Source organism: Aspergillus tubingensis (assembly GCF_013340325.1).
Source record: "Aspergillus tubingensis WU-2223L DNA, scaffold_6, whole genome shotgun sequence".
Taxonomy (NCBI): domain Eukaryota; kingdom Fungi; phylum Ascomycota; class Eurotiomycetes; order Eurotiales; family Aspergillaceae; genus Aspergillus; species Aspergillus tubingensis.
The window spans coordinates 1,126,282-1,147,970 of NW_023336280.1; the positions used below are offsets into that span (position 1 = coordinate 1,126,282).

The 21,689-nt window shown below is 50.8% G+C and overlaps 7 protein-coding genes and 1 non-coding gene across 8 annotated transcripts; 6 read left to right on the plus strand and 2 right to left on the minus strand.

Annotated features, from left to right (window-relative positions):
* Positions 1-530: 530 nt before the first annotated feature.
* On the plus strand, positions 531-3,410 carry AtWU_04133 (tRNA (cytosine-C5-)-methyltransferase; the record flags this gene model as incomplete). Its single annotated transcript, XM_035499244.1, has 4 exons — positions 531-551; positions 652-821; positions 901-3,012; positions 3,071-3,410. The coding sequence occupies 4 exons, from the start codon at positions 531-533 to the stop codon at positions 3,408-3,410; spliced, it is 2,643 nt and encodes an 880-aa protein (XP_035355137.1).
* Positions 3,411-3,647: 237 nt separating this feature from the next.
* AtWU_04134 (zinc-dependent alcohol dehydrogenase) lies at positions 3,648-4,863 on the minus strand (the record flags this gene model as incomplete). Its single annotated transcript, XM_035499245.1, has 3 exons — positions 3,648-3,755; positions 3,807-4,263; positions 4,322-4,863. The coding sequence occupies 3 exons, from the start codon at positions 4,861-4,863 to the stop codon at positions 3,648-3,650; spliced, it is 1,107 nt and encodes a 368-aa protein (XP_035355138.1).
* A 3,700-nt stretch (positions 4,864-8,563) lies between these two features.
* Positions 8,564-11,988, plus strand: AtWU_04135 (glycoside hydrolase family 35 protein; the record flags this gene model as incomplete). The annotated part of the gene is made up of 9 exons (XM_035499246.1): positions 8,564-8,698; positions 8,753-8,829; positions 8,891-9,193; positions 9,246-9,512; positions 9,560-9,575; positions 9,622-9,717; positions 9,766-9,900; positions 9,947-10,613; positions 10,661-11,988. The coding sequence occupies 9 exons, from the start codon at positions 8,564-8,566 to the stop codon at positions 11,986-11,988; spliced, it is 3,024 nt and encodes a 1,007-aa protein (XP_035355139.1).
* A 264-nt stretch (positions 11,989-12,252) lies between these two features.
* On the minus strand, positions 12,253-12,323 carry AtWU_t101. Its single transcript has one exon. It is a non-coding gene; the product is annotated as a tRNA-Gly (tRNA).
* A 1,212-nt stretch (positions 12,324-13,535) lies between these two features.
* On the plus strand, positions 13,536-14,671 carry AtWU_04136 (nucleoside-diphosphate-sugar epimerase; the record flags this gene model as incomplete). The annotated part of the gene is made up of 2 exons (XM_035499247.1): positions 13,536-13,761; positions 13,851-14,671. The coding sequence occupies 2 exons, from the start codon at positions 13,536-13,538 to the stop codon at positions 14,669-14,671; spliced, it is 1,047 nt and encodes a 348-aa protein (XP_035355140.1).
* Positions 14,672-15,185: 514 nt separating this feature from the next.
* On the plus strand, positions 15,186-15,603 carry AtWU_04137 (Clr5 domain-containing protein; the record flags this gene model as incomplete). The annotated part of the gene is made up of 2 exons (XM_035499248.1): positions 15,186-15,304; positions 15,351-15,603. The coding sequence occupies 2 exons, from the start codon at positions 15,186-15,188 to the stop codon at positions 15,601-15,603; spliced, it is 372 nt and encodes a 123-aa protein (XP_035355141.1).
* Positions 15,604-16,813: 1,210 nt separating this feature from the next.
* On the plus strand, positions 16,814-18,153 carry AtWU_04138 (ankyrin repeat domain-containing protein; the record flags this gene model as incomplete). The annotated part of the gene is made up of 2 exons (XM_035499249.1): positions 16,814-17,682; positions 17,769-18,153. 2 exons carry the CDS (start codon positions 16,814-16,816, stop codon positions 18,151-18,153), a joined length of 1,254 nt encoding a protein of 417 aa, XP_035355142.1.
* Positions 18,154-19,914: 1,761 nt separating this feature from the next.
* Positions 19,915-21,612, plus strand: AtWU_04139 (MOSC domain-containing protein; the record flags this gene model as incomplete). The annotated part of the gene is made up of 1 exon (XM_035499250.1): positions 19,915-21,612. The coding sequence occupies one exon, from the start codon at positions 19,915-19,917 to the stop codon at positions 21,610-21,612; it is 1,698 nt and encodes a 565-aa protein (XP_035355143.1).
* Positions 21,613-21,689: the final 77 nt, after the last annotated feature.

Consider the following 21,689-nt stretch of genomic DNA (forward strand, 5'->3'; position numbering starts at 1 on the left):
CGCCAATCAATGCAAGGGCTACCTGCACTCATTATCTGGCCGACAGCATTTGATAAGGCCAAGGATCTTCGGAGCATAATGAAGTGAGCCTGGTTGGCCTAAGTGGCGCTTGAAATTGGTTCTATCCTGCTGTGCTCCTAGGGTACTACACAGACACTGCTCCAGCTACATATTCCGTCCAGATCGGTGATTATAACCTAACCCTGGGAATGATCGTAAATATGTATATATTCGGAGTTCATCATTTCCTGTGCACATTGGCGTCCAATCTATGCAGCTGGTCATTCCCCGAAGACAACCTTGGTGTCTGGTCGGGTCTGGTTTCATGAGCGATCATCAACTGGTGAATTTATGTGAACAAAGGCTAACTACATACGGTTAGTGTACCGGCCCGAGGATGTTCCATGGCGGGACGGGCTTACATAATGGCGGGCGGATTGGAGGCGCGATTGGCGATGGATTGATTTCTGCAGCGGAGAAATTGCGGAAGCTCGTCTGGTTCTTTCGCATCGCAATTAATCTTGATCATCATGGGTAAGCGTGGAAAGAAGGTATGTAAGACAATCTCCATGTCCGGGAGATTATAATTATCTCGTCAATTTTGCATTTGCTTTCCATCGTGGGCGGGGACTAACTTCATTATCTCGGCAGGGCGGCGGCGGTCGCGAACGTCAAAACTGGCAGCAAGTCGCCAGGGAAAACGCCAAGTTCGAAAGCTACTACAACGAGCAGGGATTTATCCCCGAGGAGGAGAGGGAGGCTTTCTGGGAGGCCATCAGGAGGGATCTGCCTAACAGCTTCCGCTTCACCGGATCTCGTGGGTACGTTATTATCCTTGCGCTGGACTATAGCAGCTCCTGCGATATCGTTCGAGTCAATGCAACTAACGTTCGCTTCAAGCCATGCGCTAGCCGTCCAGGAAAAGCTCAAGAACTTCTACATCCCCGAAATTACTTCGATCAAATACGAGGGCAAAGATGTCGAGCCTCCCCGTCCCGTTCCCTGGTACCCCGACCAACTCGCCTGGTCCATGACCACCCCCAAGCAGGTCGTTCGGCGCTTCGCCCCCTTCGCTTCGTTCCAGAAATTCCTCGTCGCCGAGACCGAGGTCGGCAACATCAGCAGACAGGAGGTAGTTAGCATGATCCCTCCTCTTCTGCTTGATGTCAAGCCTGGCATGACCGTTCTGGATATGTGCGCTGCCCCTGGTAGCAAGTCCGCACAGCTCATGGAGATGATCCACGCCGGCGAGGAGGAATCCATGCAACAAGTGACCGCGAAGGTGGCTGAGGGCACCGCTTCCGCCGAACCTATGGGACCGGAAGGTCTGGGTGACGATGGCCGAACCACCGGCTTGCTGATCGCCAACGACGCCGACTACAAGCGCGCCCACATGTTGATCCACCAGATGAAGCGACTGAGCTCGCCCAACTTGATTGTGACGAACCACGACGCCACGATGTTCCCCTCGATCAAGTTGCCTCCGGAGCCCGCTCCCGAAGGAAAGCCCGTCAAGAACAAGTACCTCAAGTTTGACCGCATCCTGGCTGATGTGCCTTGCACCGGTGACGGAACGGCGAGAAAGAACTGGGGTGTCTGGAAGGACTGGAACTACAACAACGCTCTGGGATTGTACGCCACTCAGGTCCGGATCCTTGTCCGCGCTCTGCAGATGTTGAAGGTCGGTGGCCGCGTGGTCTACTCCACCTGCAGTATGAACCCCATTGAGAACGAGGCCGTCATTGCCAGCGCTTTGGAGCGCTGCGGCTCTGCCAATGTCCGCATTCTCGACTGCAGCAATGAGCTTCCGGGACTGAAGAGAGCCTCTGGCTTGAAGACATGGAAGGTCATGGACCGTGAGGGTCGCATGTACAACAGCTGGAAGGAGGTTGAAGAGCGCAAGGAGCGCGAGGGTATCAGTGGCCTTGGCCGGGTTGCTGAGGGCATGTTCCCGCCTACGGAGGATCTGCCCCTCGACAGGTGTATCCGTATCTACCCCCACATGCAAGACACTGGCGGTTTCTTCATTACCGTTCTGGAGAAGGTGTCTGAAATCCGTGCCAAGCCTGAGGATTCCTCCAAGGTCATCCCCAAGGCTTCCATTGCTGCCCTGACGGAAGAGCTCGACTTCAAGCAGAAGAATGGAGACGGCCAGCCTCTGGAAAAGATCAGCGCGCTGGACGACTTGGTTGCTCCTGACCAGGAGGCTGAGAAGGAAGCCGAAAAGAACGCATCCGTTGCCCAGGCTACCCACCAGATCCCTTACTCTGCTACTGACCAGATCTCCCCCGCCAAGAGGGATGCAGACAGCCTGGAAGACGAGCTTCCGGCGAAGAGGACGAAACTCGAGGACGGCTCCGAAGTTTTCTTGGGTGACCGCCCTGTTCATGCCCCTGCGCCCGTGGTCGAGTCCGATACTGTCGAGACCTCTGACGCGACTCCTGCTCCTGCTGAGTCCGCGAAACCCGCCCCCGCAGAGGCTCAGCCGCAAGCTGCCCCTCAGAAGCGCAAGAACGGCCAACCTATTGAGGAGCCCTTCAAGTATCTGGATCCCAACCAGGAAGAGCTCGACCCGATCTACAAGTTCTACGAGATCTCTGAGCGTTTCCCCCGGGACCGTTTCATGGTGCGCAACGCGGAGGCAATCCCGGCTCGCACCATCTATTACACCAGCTCTCTGGCCCGCGACATCTTGACCGCGAACGAGAAGCAAGGCATGAAGTTTGTGCACTGCGGTGTCAAGATGTTCGTGCGCCAAGATGTGCAGCGTCCTGAGGTCTGCCGCTGGCGCATCCAGACTGACGGACTGAGGATTCTCAACCCCTGGTTGGGCCCTGCTAGGGCCGTCACCCTGACCAAGAAGGAGACTCTGCACAGACTTCTTGTGGAGATGTTCCCCAAGGTCGACGGTGATAGCTGGACGGAGCTTGGAGAGATCGGCGAGCGGGTCAGAGACATCCCCATGGGCTGCAGTATCCTGCACATCAAGCCGGATGCCGACGAGACTTTCCAGTAAGTGACATCTTCCAGATTATCATAAGTTGCTGCAGACAAGCTAACGAAATACTAGTGAGCGGATGACCCTGCCTCTTTGGCGGTCCCTGCACTCCGTCAACCTCATGCTTCCCAAGGAGGACCGTCGCGCCATGCTTCAGCGTCTGTTCAACGATGACACTCCCCTGGTGAACACTACACAAAAGCGAGCTGCCCAGTCGTCGACGCCGATTACTCCTGCCACTGAGGCTGTTAACGGAGAGGAGACCCCGGTCACGGCTCCTGTCGAGACGGAGGAAGAGGTGATCAAGCGTGAGAACCTGCAGCTGGGCGAGGATGAGCAAGAACAGATGGACACACGCGAGACGTACTCGAAGGCTGGTGACGAGGAGGACCGCTTTAACACGACTGTATAATTTTAGGTGTTTGTTTGCATATACGGCAGTTATCTGAATGAAAAGCATTGGCTGTTTTGGAATATTATTTTGGCATATACAGTTTATTTGATGTTTCTAGGGGAGCAATGCACCCTAACTTCGAGGGCTCACATGAAATAGGAATGCCCAGGTTTCTTGCTTTGTCTTGCAGTACAGGAACCAACTAAAAACATCGTGGACCAAGTGTTCCAGGCAACTGACCCCTTGATGCTGGACTCAGTTATCACTGCTCACTTGAAGGACAGTACGACCAGCCAGCTGGCCCTTGGCCATCTTATCGACCCATGAGTCCAAGTCCTCCAATTTACCCTTGGTCAAGACGGGCTATCCACAGTCAGCACAATGTACTCCAATATAGACCACAGCAGAACTCACATGAACAATGCCTCTCGCAGTAAACTCCAGCGCCTCCTGGGTGTCTTGCAAAGTACCAGTTATGGATCCTACGATGTTCAGTTTCTTGAGTGCTATCATCAGCGGCGGTGCACCAGCCAAGATCGTAGGATCATTGGGCAATCCAATAGCCACCATAGTACCATTCGGCCGCAGATACCCCGGTGCCGCCGCATAAACAGCCTTTGTGGCTGCCGTCACAATAATGCCATGAGCACCATACTTAGTGACCTTCATGACCTCTGCCGCCACATCGGGCGTCTGCTGGAAATCGATGAACACCTCTGCCCCAAGCCGCTGGCACAGCTCGCGCTTCTCCTCCCCACTATCAATAGCAATGATCCTCATGCCCATGGCCCGCGCAAACTGAATAGCCAAGTGACCAAGCCCACCCCCAGCACCAGGGAGGACAATCCACTGTCCAGCCTTGACATTCGACCTAGGACATTATTCATCAGACCAAGCCCTCACCCAAGAGTAAGAGTAGAAATACTAACCTCTTACAAGCCACATAAACCGTCAACCCTCCACACATCATCGGCCCAGCCTCCTCATCACTCACCCCATCCGGAATCCTAGACGCATACCGTCCATCGGCAAGACAATATTCCTGAAACGTCCCCGGCATCGTAAACCCACTGTTCTTCTGATTGATGCAATTCACTTCATCCGTCCCCGTCAAACAGAACTCACATTCCCCACACACACTCGCGATCCATTTAATCCCTGCTCGGTCGCCGATCTTCCATCGCTTCTCCATTCCCTCGCCGACGGCAACTACTCTACCGACCCCCTCGTGGCCGGCGATCCCCTTGGCCTCGGGCCTCATACTTACCCCGAACCCGGCCCATTCGTCATGCAAGAGGCCCTTGTCGGAGCCACAGAGTCCCGTCCAGGTGATTTTGACGAGGATTTGGCCTGGGCCGGGTCTCTCGACGGGGATGGTTGAGATGGTGGTTGTGGAGGTCGGGCCGGTGCCTTGGCGGATGGCGGCGCGTTGGTGGGTGGGGAGGGAGGTGGTGGGTTCGGTGATGGTCATTGTGTTTATTTAGTTGAGGGTATATTCAGAATCTTCTGATAGGTATATGCTAGGTGGGCAGGATAGATGGGACGTTGTACAAATGTCACACACGATGAGTGGCAGACGTAAGGGATGAAGCCTTTCACTTGGGAAAAAATAGAAGAGAAGATGAAATAGTAGATAGATAGATGGTGAGGGGTTACCTTGGCTTTAAAAGAGATCTCTTTGTAACTACTTACTTCACAGCTCCTCTTTTTCTTTTCCCTGCAACCCCCTCCTTCTCTCCCCGCACGCTACACGTGATGGATGGTTCATTCCTTGTCCATCCTTCATGTGCTGAAACTATGTTCCCTACGTACTAGGATATTTGCTGCTGCATCTAAATCTAGCTGCGTAGTACTACGCTTTTAGGTGTTTCAGCTGTGTGGTGGTGGTGGTGGATCGATGCACGATTATGCAGTGGTAGGATCTGTTATTCATGGTAACTATAGGACTAAAGATGCCAGATGATGAATAAGATACCTCTATTCATCAAATTTATATTTAAAAAACATCATACGAGCAGTCTTGAAGACATAGAGTGTGATCTTTCAATCGCTGTTTCTGTCAGTTACTGTGTTACACAACCCCGCAAGCCTGCTCATTACTAGACTAAGTTATTTGCTCTTTATCTTGACCCTTGCAGATCTACATCATAGTAGCGTGCCATATAGATCGACTATTGCAGATTCCCCTCCTGTGGTGGTTTATCTTATTGGTCAATTTGTATTTGCTTTGAACCTTCTCGCCCTCCATTTATAGGAGTGTCCTTAGTTGTTGTTGTCCTAAAAGGGTTGCTTGCAGTGCGAGATGTTCATGTATGGTAGAAAGGGGTGTCATGTAGGAGAGATCTCTAAAGGCGCATATGTGTAACAGGCCAGAAGAATATACTCTAGCCATCCTTCATGATTCCCCTTCCCGAGGTCTAGTATGCTAATAATGCACTGCACACTAAGGATTAGTCTTCCGCAGCGACCATCATATGATCCAACTTGCTTGTTACAAAGCCCGTTGGTTCGAGTCTAGGGATTTGGTCTTATCAAGCCCCTCACCTTTTGTCCAATTGCCTTATGGAGAGGCAATACTAGCCATCTATTCACAGCGGAAGTGCGGGGTTTAGTAACATCGGTGATGCGGGTTAGCGTCTTAGCATTGGTCTGTTTTCCCTGATTGGATTCTTGAAAGAGGGCATGCTTCGCCACTACGGTTTTTGGTGGTCTGGAAGATGCAGATTTGTAGGCCAATAGTGAGTATAGTGGGCCATGACCCGGTAAGCTGCATGCATAGTGTCGGTCGGTCTTCGGTGTACCCGAAGTTTAGCCGTATGAGTGGTCTGCTGCTCATTTGCTTGATGCTTCGGGGTAATGGCTGGCGAGCCGAGGCATTTTGCTGCATTAGTCAGGTCAGGATTGTGTTGTGTGCTCATCCAAGGTAGTGCAGGCATCCGCTTTGTAGATTTATAGATTTTCTTCTGCATTCAATTCCTGGCTTACCTGTCGCTTTTCAGCATGATATCTGGTTACAAAGAACCATGCGACCAAGGTACCCGATCTTGATAGAAGACCAAGATCCTGATTTAAGCTTATCGGTCAGCTCTATTCTAAGGTTTCTGAAAGTGGAGCTGACTTGATCAACGGCTTGTAGTAGTGGGCTGTGAGAAATATGCCTGTCAAGCATCTCGTGTCTGAGTACCTTGGGTAGCACATGTGTTGGCTGCATTATATGTCCGCGACCTACTTATGCAGGGTAGTTTAGGGTCTAGTTTATGTGATGAGAGAACGGTGTAAGATTTGGGAATTGGATGGGCTCACATCCATGGCTGCTTATTAACGAAATAGTGAATCCTGTGTCATGGGTAAGGACAGAGTAGGGGTGTGATTGGTCTAAACGTCCAGCTTCGAGGTCTTCTCACAATGAAGCATCGTTCAGAAGCTCAGAGCCTACTTTCCCCAGCCGAAAGTATCGTCGCAGACAGGTACTTGTGTATTGAGGACAAATTGCGGTGAAATGAGCGTTCGCCTTTGTAGACGAGGCTCTTCTCACACAATAGGTCAAACCTAGTAGTTGGATCCTAACAATCCTGGATGATGTTAATGTGTATTGCACATTGAAGTGTTTTAGTGATCACTTTCGTTTATTGCGCTTGCTCTTCTCGCGTTGGACATGTCAAGCTCTGGCTGGATACTACGATGTCAATTCGAACAGACTAATGCATCTTAGAGCCACACATTTGGTGCTTGTATGTAATTATTGAAGATCCTGGTAGAAGACATCTTGGGATTGCGGCACCATGATTGCATGTAAAATGACGTTGCAGTCGTTTGCTGCTTGACAGCCAGTAATATGGTATCGGATCAAAGTTGAGTCCTTTGAAGAGAGTAAGACGTCTGGAGACCCTCGCTTGGCCAACGAATATCCGCCGTGACTTAACCAAGCCACAGTCCAACTCTTATCTGATGGCTGCTATGGTAATTCATTGTCTGTGGGGCTCAGAGTCCTTGAGATCGGTATGTCCGGGAAGCAAGCCAACTATCCGGAAGCCTAAATGGATGAGCATTTAGTGCTCAAAGATGAAGCCCATTCAACAGATTAAACAATTCCACTCAAATAACTAGACTTCGGACAATTGTCGGAGATACTTGAGCAGAAACGTCAGAGCATGTATCGCCAGTTGGCCTGGACCCGTCGGCTAATTTAATCAAGCTCGGACAGCTAAACTGTGTTGTTTGCTTGAAGTTGGTGTCTTGCTACTTTACCTTTGGGGTGCGCACGTCCTCGGACGCAGATGTATACAAAAGTTGTTCCTCCAGTCATATCTGGTGGCATGATTTCGGTTGGCGAGCGGCGAAGGATTTCGTCATATAGTTTGGAGGATGACTGACTAGACTTCCAGACAGGTCAGTGATCGCAATATCCACCACGGACAAGAAACCAAGATTTCTCCGGTGGCACCCCGCAGGTCAGCCATCCGGAAGCTTAGGCTGATTGGGGCTTCGGCTCCAGGGTCCTCCCGCAATGGGTGGGCACCATGAAAGAGAACTCTCATCTATGAGAAAGCCAACCGACATCTGATCGTCAGGAGAGAGGGAGCATATCTCTAAACGTTCCTGCATGAGATAGTCACAGTTCCCTGAAAGACCAGCAGATAGGGGAGGGATATATGGGCAAGTTGCAGACGAGAGGAGGGAAGCGGGAGAGTAGAGAAGCAATTAGCCGGCGCGGGAGAGCCAATGCGGAGAAACCAGGCCAGACTAACCGGATTAGGCGCCGTCCCTGTGGAGGATCGTCATTCCAATTGCCTGCTTCACCTTGCAATCTTACTGCTTTTTGCGAGGTTGCTTGAGCATCGTGGCCCTGTTCGGACCCTGCCCGCTACGCTATGCCCAACTAACCCCATGCTAGACACTCGAGACCACCAATTGACTCGACAGGTCCCACTTCCCCTCCTACGATGATGTCGGTGTTGCTAGGATCCGACTCATGGCTCGGCTAGTATGTTCACAGCTCCGTACATTATTCAGCGTCGGGACGGATATTGAGGGGGTGGAATGAGGGCAATAAAGTGGCTCATTCCCCCGGAGCCTGCTGGCATGATGCTTCCCCGAGCTCTCGCGGAATTTGACACCACCCGTGCCCTTCGACCCATTGGCGTTTCCTTACGCCCCGGGTGTGTTGCATCATGAAGCTTTCCTCCGCTTGTGCTATTGCCTTGCTGGCTGCACATGCTGCTGGGGCGTCCATAAAGCACCGAATCAATGGCTTCACCCTGACGGAGCATTCTGACCCGGCCAAGCGGGAACTGTTGCAGAAATACGTATGCACTTCCATGGTTAGCAGCGCTTCTAGCAACTGATTTGGTGTTTACTAGGTCACTTGGGATGACAAATCTCTCTTCATCAATGGCGAAAGAATCATGATCTTCAGTGGCGAGTTTCATCCATTCCGGTAATACTGCCCTTCCTTCTCTCTATACTCGTCTTGACTCGGGGTTTCTTGTTCGCTCTAGACTACCAGTAAAAGAACTCCAGCTTGACATCTTCCAAAAGGTCAAGGCGCTAGGATTCAACTGCGTATCCTTCTACGTCGACTGGGCTCTTGTTGAAGGAAAGCCGGGTGAGTACAGGGCAGACGGCATTTTTGACCTGGAGCCGTTCTTCGACGCGGCCTCGGAAGCAGGTATCTATCTGCTCGCTCGTCCAGGCCCCTATATCAACGCGGAGAGTTCCGGCGGTGGTTTTCCCGGATGGTTGCAGAGAGTCAATGGCACTCTTCGCACAAGTGACAAGGCCTACCTAGAAGCTACTGATAAGTACGGCAAAAATCGCCCTGGGGGCTTCTGGCGCCTGCTGACTTTGTCACAGCTACGTTTCTCATATCGCTGCAACGATTGCCAAGTACCAGATTACCAATGGCGGTCCAATTATCCTGTATCAGCCCGAGAATGAGTACACTGGTGGCTGCTGCGGTGTCGAGTTCCCCGACCCGGTGTACATGCAGTACGTTGAAGACCAGGCTCGTAATGCCGGTGTCGTGATACCGTTGATCAATAACGATGCCTCGGCTTCGGGGCACAATGCTCCTGGAACCGGGGAGGGAGCAGTCGACATTTACGGCCATGATAGCTACCCGTGAGTTTAGCATACTTTTGATCATGAACACTGGCTGACAATCATAGGCTTGGATTTGACTGTGTACGTTTATTTTGAGTCTCGGTGTGCTCGTAGCTAATTTGTCCAGGCGAACCCTACGGTATGGCCCTCGGGTGACCTGCCTACCAACTTCCGTACCCTTCATCTTGAGCAAAGCCCTACGACGCCATATGCGATAGTTGAGGTCAGTATACGTACCCTTTGCTAGCATTTCGCGTTTAACACCTCGCAGTTCCAAGGTGGTTCGTACGACCCTTGGGGAGGACCCGGATTCGCTGCGTGCTCTGAACTCCTGAACAATGAGTTCGAGAGAGTGTTCTATAAGAACGACTTTAGCTTTCAGATTGCCATTATGAACCTGTACATGGTACGTGTGCTGGAAACCTAGGCTAGTATATGGCTAATTTGGGTAGATCTTTGGTGGAACTAATTGGGGCAACCTCGGTTATCCTAACGGATACACCTCCTACGACTATGGTTCGGCTGTGACTGAATCTCGCAACATCACCCGCGAGAAATACAGTGAACTCAAGCTTCTTGGCAACTTCGCGAAAGTGTCTCCGGGTTATTTGACGGCCAGTCCTGGCAATCTGACAACTTCCGGATATGCTGATACCACGGACCTGACTGTAACGCCTCTGCTCGGAAACAGCACTGGCTCTTTCTTCGTGGTTAGACATTCGGACTACAGCAGCGAGGATTCAACATCATACAAGCTTCGTCTTCCTACCAGTGCTGGTACCGTGACTATTCCTCAGCTTGGTGGCACGCTCACGCTTAATGGTCGCGATTCGAAAATACACGTGACCGACTACAATGTCTCTGGAACGAACATTATCTACTCTACCGCCGAGGTCTTCACCTGGAAGAAGTTTGCCGACGGAAAGGTTCTCGTGCTTTACGGAGGTGCAGGTGAACACCACGAACTTGCCATTTCAACCAAATCGAATGTCACGGTTATCGAAGGATCCGAATCTGGTATTTCGTCAAAACAGACCTCCTCGTCTGTAATTGTAGGTTGGGATGTGTCGACCACTCGCCGCATCATCCAAGTTGGCGACCTGAAGGTTCTTCTCCTTGGTAGGTTCACTTCCCCAGCTGAATCACTTGAAGCTAACTATTAGCAGACAGAAACTCTGCCTATAACTACTGGGTGCCTCAACTTGCCACAGATGGCACTTCACCAGGATTCAGCACATCGGAGACGGTCGCCTCATCCATCATCGTCAAAGCGGGCTACCTTGTACGGACTGCGTACCTGAAGGGCAGCGGTCTTTACCTCACCGCAGACTTCAACGCTACCACTTCCGTTGAAGTGATTGGTGTCCCGTCTACGGCTAAGAATCTATTCATTAATGGAGACAAGACGTCGCACACCGTTGACAAGAACGGCATCTGGTCAGCTACTGTCGAATACAACGCCCCTGATATCTCGCTTCCCAGCCTGAAGGACTTGGACTGGAAGTATGTGGACACTCTTCCTGAGATCCAGTCTTCCTACGATGATTCTCTCTGGCCTGCCGCAGATCTCAAACAGACCAAGAATACGCTTCGGTCTCTGACGACTCCTACCTCTCTGTACTCATCCGATTATGGCTTTCACACTGGCTACTTGCTCTACCGCGGACACTTTACCGCCACAGGCAACGAGAGCACCTTTTCGATCGATACACAGGGTGGATCAGCGTTCGGAAGTTCTGTCTGGCTGAACGGAACCTACCTCGGGTCTTGGACTGGTCTCTACGTAAACTCCGACTACAACGCCACCTACAAACTGCCTCAGCTTCAGGCTGGCAAGTCTTATGTGATCACCGTCGTGATCGACAACATGGGCCTCGAGGAGAACTGGACCGTTGGTGAGGATCTGATGAAGACCCCGCGTGGTATTCTGAACTTCCTACTTGCTGGGCGTCCGGGCAGTGCCATCAGCTGGAAGCTGACCGGAAACCTCGGCGGCGAAGACTACGAAGACAAGGTTCGCGGCCCCCTGAACGAGGGCGGTCTCTACGCTGAGCGCCAAGGCTTCCACCAGCCTGAGCCTCCCAGCGGGAACTGGAAGTCTTCCAGCCCTCTTGAGGGACTCTCCGAGGCAGGCATTGGTTTCTATAGCGCCAAGTTTGACCTTGACCTGCCAAAGGGATGGGATGTGCCACTGTTCCTCAACATCGGCAACAGCACTACGCCATCCCCGTACCGCGTGCAAGTCTACGTCAACGGATACCAATATGCTAAATACATCAGCAACATCGGACCTCAAACCAGCTTCCCTGTCCCTGAGGGAATTCTGAACTACCGTGGAACGAACTGGTTGGCGGTGACCCTGTGGGCTCTCGACTCCGCCGGAGGCAAGTTGGAAAGCTTGGAGTTGAGTTACACCACTCCGGTGCTGACTGCCCTTGGGGAAGTCGAGTCGGTCGATCAGCCCAAGTACAAGAAGCGGAAGGGCGCATACTAGGTTCTGTAAATAGCACAGTCCAACTTGTCTGGTATTATCATAGGATAGCCAAATATTCTCCTGTCGGCTCAGTCAAGTGCATGGGAGGTCGAGAAATTCAAACATATCATGAGATGCTATTTCAAGCTACGGCACTTGAGTAGCACTGGAGTCTATCAGAAAATCAAAAATAGAACCAGAGGAGCAATTGGAATGTTGTTAACCATACTAAGGAACAGGTAGTGAGATAGGGAGTAAAAAGAAAAAAAAAAGAAAAAAAGAGAGTGCATCATCCGTGAATCGAACACGGGCCTCATCGATGGCAACGATGAATTCTACCACTAGACCAATGATGCTAGTTGATGTAAGGGTTTGCTAATTAATGCTCTAAGTCCAATGCTACTACAGTGACGGTGTTTTTAACGGCAACAAAGAATTACATGAGGCGGTGGCATTATTGTTGCTAATGGACTGAACTTCAATGTGTCCAATATCGGTATATTGCGGCTGATTAGTCGTATTAAATTTACGGCTACAATTATCGGGACAACACGATCTCCTTTTTTGTTCAATCACTCATTCGTTGTTAGATTACGCCAAGACTCTAATGGAAATATATATGTTTGGGATATTAGTATGACAGGAATCAATACTCTTTAGTAAACTTTGGTCAATGTAGCGTTGGAGCGACGATAAGGGCCTAAATTACCTGATTTACAACCTGGTATCTGCTGAACTGATATGTTTACTCAAAATAACAGCCAAGATATAACGCCATTCGGGTCTTCCAGACCGGCCATCCCGCTCTAATTGGAAAGTCTCTTACCCTGCTTTGCTCTCAGCACGGGTGACTTTGCAAAATACCCTACTTCAGTAAAGCATTGAATTCTGAATAATGATGAGCTTACTGGAAGTATATATGGCCTGCAGTGTTTGATGGGCCTGGGGCTCTGCTTCATGGGTTCCTTACAGCAACTCAGTCCTTCCGCCTCGTTCATACTCACAGCTTGAAAGGACAGCTATACATGCCATTATTCTTGCAAGGAGCGCGTGGCGATAAGCAGGAGTATAGTCGGATGGTTTGTGTGAGGAGCGCAAGGGCTTTTCTAGAAGCGTACCTTCTCCTGCATGAGAGTAACCCTGCTGCAGCCCATGGACAGCGCATGATGATTATGCAAGAGGGCTCGTTGACAATGCCGATGCAGCAGCAGCTTTCGATTGGATACCCGATTACGGCTTTTGCCAATTCTGATTAGATAACTCGGAGACTTTCCTGGTTATATGCTATCTAGAACTTGTCCGGTGCCTTGTTCGCACCCCGCATATTCGCAAAATTGTGGAATGTGATTGGCTATTTTGCGTGGACACGGCCGAGTATGCACAAAAGCGGTAATGTTTTGGGGACGATTATTTGATGATTTGTAAGTTATGAAGTCATGTACTAACTAATGGATTGCCCCACACCGAACCAGTTAAGCATTTAAACATCAAACTCACCATGTAAACATCGGTCTTTGTGAGTTAGCCAGCACCACCCAATCCCTGAATACTTCCCAAGGGTTATCGATATGCCTACCAAGCTTTTCATCACCGGTGTGACCGGCTACATTGGCGGCGATGCCTTCTATTACCTCTCACAGCACCACCCCAACTTTGAATATGCCGCCTTGATTCGCTCAGAGGAGAAAGCGAGCCGAGTTCGCGAGGCATACCCTAATATCCGCACTGTTATTGGTAGTCTAGATGATTCGGAGATTCTTGTAAAAGAAGCTGCTTGGGCGGATATTGTTCTTCGTATGCACAGTGCCCCTTCTCCTCCTTTCCATTACCTTATCTTTTTTATTGTGTATAAGTATCAAAGACCATGAAAGCTGATGGAATAGACACCGCCGACGCCTCCGACCATGTCGGCGCGGCCAATGCCATCGCCAAGGGAATGATCGAGGGTCATTCCCCCGAAAGACCGGGCTACTGGCTGCACACCGGCGGCACCGGAATCCTGACATACTTTGATTCCGAAGTGAAGAAAGTCCATGGCGAGCATGACGACAAAGAATTCAACGACGATGAGGGAGTAGGTGAACTTGTCAATCTTCCCGCGGATGCGTTCCACCGCAACGTCGACGAGATCGTTCTCAAGACGGGAACCGAGCATCCCGACACGGTCAAGACAGTCATTGTTTGCCCACCTACTATCTACGGGAAAGGACGAGGACCTGTGTCTTCTCGCGGTAGACAGGCTTATGAGCTTGCTAGCTTTATCTTGAAACAGGGCTACACCCCTCAAATTGGCAAGGGTCTGGCACGCTGGAATAATGTGCATGTTTATGATTTAAGTACATTGTTTGGGGCTCTCGTTGATGCAGCGCTTGATCCTAGCAAGAAGGCTGACAAGGAGATCTGGGGTGAGAAGGGGTACTTTCTCTGTGAAAACGGTGAGCATGTTTGGGGTGATCTGGCGAAGTTGGTGGGGAAGCAGGCACATGCTTTAGGACTGTTGAAGGAGAAGCCGGATGTTAAGGAGCTCTCGCTTGAAGAGGCGATCAAGTCGCCGGCGGGCTTCGAGGCTGCAAGCTGGGGTTGGAATTCGCGCGGCAAGGCGCTAAGAGGACGGAGGGTTTTTGGGTGGAAGCCACAAGAAAATAGCCTGGAGGACGAAGTGCCGGATATTCTAAGGGCGGAGGCTGCGAGGTTGGGAATCTAAGTTTAGCCTTGAGGAGCATTCTGAACGTGCTGGACAGGGTGATTATCCCGGATGAACAGTGAAGTAGATGCAAGATAATATTAAATAATATTCATTCCGCGAGCTTCAATTGCATGCCGTGAAAAAGAGATCGATACACATACCCAACTCGATCCATTTTTGACTGTTACTCGACAACTACAACGAAAACATCAAAAAATCCAGCATATGAAACCACAAGAGTTCCATAGTAATAACTTCCAACTCACCTTGGCTCTTTGTCTAGTTTCAATGCGCAAAGCCCCCAAGCTTCTGCGCCAATCCTGACGGAAGAGGATCCCTGCCGCAAGTCCGTGGCTGTGCCTCTATTCAAACTACGGACTAAGTACTTCTTAGCGTCTCCATATCCGAGAGGCTGAGCACGAGGCTAATAACCAGCTGCGCCAACCTCTTTTACCTGGACCTCCCTTGAACCACCGGCGGTAATCAGAACAGCCGCGTTTTCTTTCCAGTATACACTGGACAAAGTTTAATCATGTTTTCAAAAGATGCTGAATGGAGCAAACACAAAGAAGAAGTCTCATCCCTCTACCGCAAGAACCCACTAAACCGGATGATGAAACATATGATCGCGAAGCATGGATTCCACAGAAAGTAGGATTTACTGCCCGCATACTGATCTGTGCTCATGATGTACTAGGGAATCCGAGTACAAGAAGAAGCTCAAAGCTTGGGGGTTGAGGAAGAACGGTACGACCTCAGCAAGGGTGTTTGTGCAGCGAGAGGTTGCCAAACGAAAGTTACAGGGGAAAGAAGATTACGAAGTGTTTATGCATGGGAAGATCTACACGGCTAAGCAGGCAAAGAGGGAAATGGCGAGACATGTTACATCTGCTACTAACTTTGCGTTGGAAGGCGAGTTTTCCCAGTCTTCATGGGCTGGTTGGGGATAGGCGGCGTGGCTGACACGAAGCTATCGGATGAATAGGGGAGAATGACACCGCACCAGAGGGCGTGGAGGTTCGTACGCCTCGACTGATGCCGAGGCCGTTTGCCCCTACGAGGGAGGTCCGCACTGATAACCTCCCTTGGATATTATTCGAGTATCAAAGTCAGTCTGCGGTGGTGCGATAATTCAGCACACCAGCCGCAAATGTTGACATGTTCAACTTACCATTTAATCCGGTAGATGGACAATCATATAGCCAATCAGGCCATTTAGCCCTCAACCATAGGGCTATGGGAGGCGCTCGTGAGGTTTCATCCGTTAACCAAACGAACGTCTTCGAACTTTTCCTGCAGGACTGGGTTCTTCAAGAATCCCCGATTGACTCGTCAATTGAAAATGCTTGGTTGACTCCTCCCGCTGGCTTTAGTCAATATAAACCAAGCATCTTCGACCCAATACCACAGGACAGGGATCAAGATAACCGAATTCCTGGATCAAAAGTACTCTGGCCGGACGGCGATCCAGGCGGCTGCGGCACAAGGAAGCTTAACAATAGTGGTGAGACTGCTGGAAGCAAAGGCAGATACAACGCAGCTGCGGGCTGGCAATTGCTTCATTCCCCGCGTCGACCGGATATGGGGCCCCGCTGAAACTCACTAGCTCAAACCCGGCATGGCTGTCCGAGTTGACCCCATATGCGGTGGCTCCATCAGAATGTGCTGCAAATGAGTTTGCTGGAACCGGATCCTTCACTAACCTGTCTATTGATGGTTACATCAGGCAAAATTCTTGGATGTGTAGGTGAGATGTGAGGGCTACCGGATTGGAACGAGACGATCCTCGTCCCGAAAGAAAATGGATGGTTTTCATTTGTTTACAACTAGCAACCGTGCACGGCGGACTATGGGCAAACACACCAATCGAAATGCCGCTTGTTGGCCGACGGCCAACAAGCTCCGTTTTGATTGGTGTGAGGCTTTGTCTGCCGACGTCCGGGGTTCTTTTCTCTTTCCCCGCTCGCTCATACGTAGCCAAAAACCGACGAATTGATGATAGAGTCCCTTCCGTTCTATTGCCCTGGCACGCCGAGGGCGTAGAAGCATGACCCGTACCCAATCCCGACACAGGGAGGTAGTTACAATATATACAGTACTGATACGGGGCTCTTTTGGGTCTGGTAATTTAAATGAGTACACGAATTATTTCTACCACAGATGGGAGCCGATATCAATGCCAAACCAGGGTTCCGTGGCTGGATCACCATGTTGCAAGCGGCATCGTTTTCTGGTAATTTGGTCAGTCTCAAGGTAATCCTGGACAAGCAGGGAGATGTGCATGCGCCAGCCGGGCCGGAGGATGGACTCACAGCCCTCCATGCTGCGATTCAGAATAAAGACCTCGAAGCATTTCGTCTATTAGTCCAGGCAGGTGCAGACGTGAACGAGCGACCTTCAAAGCCCTTGTCGTCACCCTACATGAACAATTGCTTCCGTGCCGGAAACAAAACAGCCCTCCAGTATGCAGTGTACTTGGGATGGCCCGATGGCGTGCGATTTCTCGCACAAGATGGTGCAGATATCGACGCCCTGCCACCACACCCCGGAGATACCACATATACTGCCTTGGGTCATGCGATTGAAGAGAGAGGCCACCGAATGATTCAGCTATTACTAACGTTTGTCACTAATCCCAACCCCGCTGTTATCCATGACGATGTGTCATCATCTGCCTTCACGTTCGCCCTTGAAAATACATGCTCACTTGATATTATCGATCTGCAATTGACGTATGGCCCCGGCTTCAACAATCTCATAGGAAAGGAATCGGCGCTCGAGACGGCGGTAGAAGTCGGCCAAGCGGGCGTTGTCAAGAGAACAATGACATTGATGTCACAGTATTGCCCTGAGCAACACTCCCGATCACTCAAAACAATAATGTCTCATCTTATGATGGACAATGACTGGGCTCCCGACTTCGAAATGGTCCGACTATTAATCCACGCCGGGGCGGACATCAATGCTGCTTACATTGACGACGACAACCCGTTATACCATGGAACACTACTCCAACGTTCAGTCAGGCGGTTTGTTAGTGGACCCAGACTAAGCGTCGTCCAATTATTGCTGGACAATGGAGCTGAAATAAATACTCCAGCAACAGATAACCTAGGAACGCCATTGCACTAGCCATCCTGAGCGAAAAAGTGGATATCGCAAATTTAATAATCGACCATGGAGCTGACGTGAATGCCCACCCAGGAAAGCATCGCGGAGCCACGGCATCGCAAGCCGCCGCTATGCACGGATACTGTGGCCTTGCCATGCGATTGTTAGCCAAGGGGGCGGATGAGGCGGCCCCAGCAGCGCCTATTGATGGCAGATTGGCCATTGATAGAGCAGCGGAACATGACTATCTCGATATGGTTCAGTTACTTTTGAATGCGTATGGAGATCGACCGAACTTGTCATTTGTGTGTCGTAGAGCTGCCACAGCCGCAGAACGAGAGGGTCATTTCGATGTGATGAGATGGTTGCTAGGTTATATACACTCATAGGCATTTGGTTGTTAACGCTTTATTCAATTATAATATGCATTTACCAATATAAGCTCATCTCCTCTACCCACGCATATCATATAAACCTTTACGGATCCACCTCCCTTTCCACAATTCTATAACCTACACAAACCTCATTGATCATCCTCTGCGAAACGAACACCTCTGTTTCAACCGTTAGAACTAACTCTCAACCCCAATCCCAGTTCCACTAGCATATAATCCCAATGAAGAAGGGAAGAAAGGCTCACTCACCTCTTGGAACATCATACCTAGAATCTCTTCTAGCCATCCATCCATTCGTTTCCCCATACCCCTTGTCACGCCCATCATTTTCCCGTTCAGATCTCCTCCGCCATCTGCACCGAAAAATAAGCAGCGATGGAGGCCCCGTTACAAGCAGAGTCACCAGCGCGATGATGGTTGCTTTGGACCAGGCCATTTTGGTATTTGGTTGGTAAAATGCAGCGAAGTTCACGTTTCTCGAGTATGGTATTGTGTGATATAGCTTGACTGATTGGCAGATTGGTTAATGGCTTGATTAGGGGAGGTAGGCAAAGACTTATGTTCAGGGTAGAAGAGATGATATGGACTGTAAGGAGATGAGATGCTGGCTTGATAGATGTATGAATGGATTATATCCACTACACAGTATCAGAGTCAGTGTAGATACTACTACTTACTAGGCTGTAAGGTGAATGGTGATGATTATTGGTTGATGGCAGGTGGGGGGATGGGGCGGAACTTTTGGTTTCGATCAATGAAATCGGGTGGATGGAATAGGAACTAGACTGGATTTGGGGTAGTGCTGGATGTATGTTTAAAGAGTGTAAATGATCATTTTGCTGCGGCGACGAATACGTCCTTTTTGATCTACCAGAACAAGGAGGAAAAGAGAGGATTAATATATGATAAAGAGATTCTTTCGGAGTAAGAGTTTGAGAAGGATAAAGGCGCAGCAGCATTGAGACTGAGAGGTTTTGCTGACGAAAGGAGACTTGCCGAGCACCAACTCCCCACCAGAGATTAAGCTTCCGTATGCATGCAGCCCCGTTGGGTTGATCTCCACAACACAAGGGTGGGAGTTCGGAATTCTGCTGTATTGAGAATAGAGGGTGGTGGTTATACTGCCTTCGATAGGTTGTTATGCTGGTATCTGTTTATCTTTTCAGCCACTCCAGTGACTACTAGAGGGCAGAAAATAACCAAAGCAAGCCCCTTTAACCACCATCTCTTACACAGCGCCAGCACCACCAAAGGCAAGGCCCAGTGAGTCGTTGGCCAAAGATCTCATTTGACAAGGGAGGAGCTCGATATGTTATGCATCATGTCCGATCTTGTGGGTTGTGTGGCAGACGCTTTCTCTGGCTTTTATTACACTTGAGCGAACGCCGCTTGAAGAAGCAAGCCCAAGAGATACATTAGGCTATCAGTGCAAGTAAGGTGACTGATGGCTAACCAGTGATTGATTGACCAATCTTCATGAGCATAATAATCACGGTTGCCATATTGCTCTACCATAGTCAACAGAGCCGGGGAGTGAGGAGGAAAAGGAAAAACAAACCAGGGTTGGAGGAGTGGGTCCCTCACCAGATAACTTCCTATTCGGGTGAGCGGGAACGACAGCCACGGATCACTAACTTGTTTGGTCCTATCCGGAGAGTCATACTATAAATGCAGCCCTAGGCTCATTTTCCAGCGAAAATGCACCAACGGTGAAATGAGACCGCCTCCAACAACCGCAGGTATATCATTACAACGATGACCCGCATCGACTTCAGCTCACAATCTCCCATTATTCCCATCCCACCCCCAACGACCCTCCAAGAAATCCGCACCTCCAAACTCCGCTCCTTTGGCCCCGTCCTCTCCGGCATCGACAAGCAAACCCGCCCTGGCCAGCTCTACGTCTCCACAATCGGCCTAGAAGATGACGAACACGATCTGACCTTCCACGGGGGCATCGACAAAGCCATTCATCAGTACTGCTCAGACCACTACCCCTTCTGGGCCGATCGCTTTCCCGAGGCTCGTACACGCTTCGTACCGGGCGGCTTTGGCGAGAATCTCGTCGCGGATGGCTGGAACGAGCAGACCGTATGCATCGGCGATAGGGTGCGCATTGGGCCACCGGGCTCCCTGAGCACTGGCGGCCGCAACGGTTGCGTGCTGGAGGTCAGTCTCCCGCGCCAACCGTGCTTCAAGCTAAACCAGCGCTTCGGGATAAAGAACTTCGCTCCGCTCACTCACCAGGAGGCTAAGACGGGATGGTATTACCGTGTCATAGAGGAAGGGTGGATACAAGAAGGGTTGGAGATTAGCGTTATTCGTCGAAGTCATCCGCGATGGTCGATCGCCCGTTTGCACCATTACGTCCACCGCGACAAGACAGACTTGGCAGTGACGCAGCATCTCATGACAATGGAGGTCCTGGGGGATGAATGCAGGGATGTGTTCATCGAGCGCTGGCGAGCACATCAGGAGAAGGAGGCCGCGGCTAAGCGTCCGCCTGAGACTTGGAGGCAATTCAGAGTTGCTAGTCATACGGCGGAGACTCCTCGCATAGTGCGCCTGGAGCTGGAGGCAGTTAGCCGAACTGCTTCCTCACCTGGTGCTATATTACCTGGCAGTCATGCCCGGCTCAAGCTTCCTAGCGGGTTACGACGCGCCTATTCCATCGTTCACGGCAACACGGATCGGTTTACACTGGGGGTGGCCCTGGACGAACGCAGCCGCGGCGGGTCGAGCTTTATCCATCAAACACTCAAACGGGGGGACACAGTCTTAGTGGGGTCTGGGATACGGCAGGGCTTAGCCATCGACAAGATGGCGTCTCATCACATCTTTATCGCGGGTGGGATAGGAATCACCGCCCTCCTCGCTATGATGAAACGCCTCAAGGACACAAACCAGGACTATTCCCTACATTATGCGGTGCGGAGCGCCACTGACGTTGCCTTTCAACCCCTGCTGGAGGACCTGCAGCCGCATGTCACCATCTACGATAAGTCGCAGGGCCAACGAATGGACATTGCTGAGATCCTGCGAAATCGCATCTGGAACAGCCATGTTTACGTGTGTGGGCCGCAGCGCATGATCGACGCCGTGGTACAGACGGCCACCGCAGTGGATATGTCTCCTGATGAGGTACATTATGAGGCATTCGATGGTGATGATGCCGCCGGTGACCCCTTCACTGTGGATGTTGTTGGTCCAAGTCGAAAGTCAGAGGGACTTCAGGTAGGGGCTGAGCAGTCGCTTCTTGAAGTTGTGCGAGGTGCGGGCTTCGAGATTGGGAGTTCTTGTGAGGTGGGAAATTGTGGGGCTTGCAGGGTTTCTGTTCGCTGTGGGCGGGTGTTGCATCGGGGGACTGCCTTGATGGAATCGGAGCAGAAATCAGAGATGCTGGCTTGCGTTTCTCGGGGTGTTGGGCATATTGTTGTTGAGGTTGCTGAGTAGTTGAAATGAGGTGAGAGGTGGGTTTGACGGATGAGTTCTCACAAATAAATTAGTAGAGATGGTAAGTTATCTTAGAA